The 2,047-nt window shown below is 39.6% G+C and overlaps 1 protein-coding gene across 1 annotated transcript in view; it reads right to left on the reverse strand.

Annotated features, from left to right (window-relative positions):
• Positions 1 to 392: 392 nt before the first annotated feature.
• LOC107667784 (39S ribosomal protein L38, mitochondrial-like) overlaps positions 393 to 2,047 on the reverse strand; it is a 10,535-nt gene continuing 8,880 nt past the window's right edge. Inside the window, exons 8-9 of the mRNA XM_016459509.1 lie at positions 890 to 1,026; positions 393 to 623 (exon numbers count right to left, since the gene is read on the reverse strand). Coding sequence (XP_016314995.1) covers positions 487 to 623; positions 890 to 1,026 — 274 coding nt within the window. The 3' untranslated portion in view covers positions 393 to 486. The remainder of the gene's footprint in view (positions 624 to 889; positions 1,027 to 2,047) is intronic.

Raw genomic sequence — 2,047 nt, forward strand, 5'->3', positions numbered from 1 at the left:
CGCCGACCCTGCGGATACAAGACACCAGCGCTGTCGCTACGCGACCACAACAGCTTGAAGTCGTCTCATTTGGCACGGTCTCCCTGCTACACTAATAGTAGTCAAGACTTTCCTCTGTGCATACATATCCTTACAAGTACAATTTTAGCTGTATTATTTGTGTCCCCTTCAAAATGAGCTCGAGATACTGTTTATTGCATACAATAAACATACTGTTAGACGAAATGTATGCCCCTGACAGGAACATTTTTTTCTCAGAATTGTGAGTAAAAAAAAGTCTGAACTCTGAGACGACTTCAAGTTGTTCACACAGATTCACCAAGCTGACCAACAGAAAGCTGCTTTGTGCTAAACACATTTTTTGGCCACACAATTTGGCTAACACATTTTTAAAGACAGATCCCAACAAAGCTGATAACATTTAGTTTATTACAAACAAAAGCCCGGCTGTTTCAGTTGTACAGTGATCATGATACACGCATGTGTTTAATAAATCCCATAGGTCTTTTCGGCTCCATCTCTGTAGCGGTCCAGGTATCTGAGAGGCTGTCCGTGAGGGTATTTCTTCTGCGGTGGGTGATACACTGGAGGTCTGTCATACTCGAACACCGGCTCTCTCATATCTGTGAAATACATATGAAGCACAACATGAGCAATGATTTTTTTCCAGAGTGTGTGTTAAGCCAGTTTTCATGACTCATTACTAATGACTGGTTTTGTACCTGAATATACTGTAACTGGTTCACAACAAACCACAAGTGATAAGTGCTATTTTAAGAAGCGGAAACTGGCTATAAATAGAACGGTAGTAACTAGATCTACGAGAAAATCTCTTGTTCATCATACAAGAAGGGAAGTTGTTCTAGCGTGTCTACACCCTGTTACTCACTCAATAGCGTGTGAAAGGTACGAGAGACAGACTGATCCCATTGGCATTGGAAAAAAGCAAGACCGGCTGGAGTAATCTTCTCCTGGTGCTTCCTGTAGAAGTCTAATGTTCGGAAAGTCCGTTGCTTCAGACAGTAGCTGTAAATATGAGAGAAAGAATACGTATTTCTGCAAATGTTCAAAATGAGACATCAGCATATTACCAATGGCTTTGCTTTATACTGATTTTTTTAGTGCTATGCACAGGGGCGCCTTAAGATATCCAGAGGCCCCTGGGCTACAGCATTATGGTATATTAAAGTATAATGACATTATAATCACATTTAAGCAATAAGGTTACTGTTTTTCCATCCCCGGATTTAAAATTGAGACTTTGAAGCAGCACCTCTGATGGAACACAGTGACTGAATCTAAAACCTTCAGCTGACACACAGGTTATATCCATACATTTGTAAATTACTGAAGTCGCACTGTATGACGTTACAGAAAGTTGTCAGGTCCAGTTCCTTTCACACAGTAGTGTTGTGTTACTTGTTAAGCTGCACGTTATAGAGCGCGGCCCGTGTCCGACAGCTTATCAGAATTACCGGCCCGAGCCCGTCTTTTTTCCCCTTCACCCAAAACAGCTTATACTACTGTTTCAACTATTAAAATAGTTCAGTTTTGTATGTAATGGCAAAGTGATTATATTTCGTTTCATTTTTTTATTAAGTTAATTTAGAAAAACATTTGGAGCATTTTTTGTTCGTTAAATATAAGTTTTTGTTTTTTAAAGTAACGACCAAGCGGCCAGTGGCGGACAGTGAATTAATAATAGCCTTTGTTTGATCAATTTAGCCTTCTCAAATCATCACCACAAAATCTATAGGCCTATATAAAATGCTTAAAAAAGCATATCACAATGTTTGTTTAAATGGTTAACCTAGAATAGATAAATGTGTGCCATTAGGCGCGTATCCAATCATTTGTGCAGAGAAGCTAAAGCGTGCTTTGCAGGACACGGAGTCGCCAGCACGATCACTTGCGTTTTGTGGAAATAACTGGCGTTTTTGCTCATAAAGGTAAGAGTAATACATCATTCGGGACTGTTAAGGGTCTACTTTTATTTGTGTGCACTCACAATATCAGCATACGTTGTGCTTTTTTAGAAAACAAACAG

Source organism: Sinocyclocheilus anshuiensis, unplaced genomic scaffold, assembly GCF_001515605.1.
Source record: "Sinocyclocheilus anshuiensis isolate Anshui unplaced genomic scaffold, SAMN03320099.WGS_v1.1 scaffold493, whole genome shotgun sequence".
NCBI lineage: Eukaryota > Metazoa > Chordata > Actinopteri > Cypriniformes > Cyprinidae > Sinocyclocheilus > Sinocyclocheilus anshuiensis.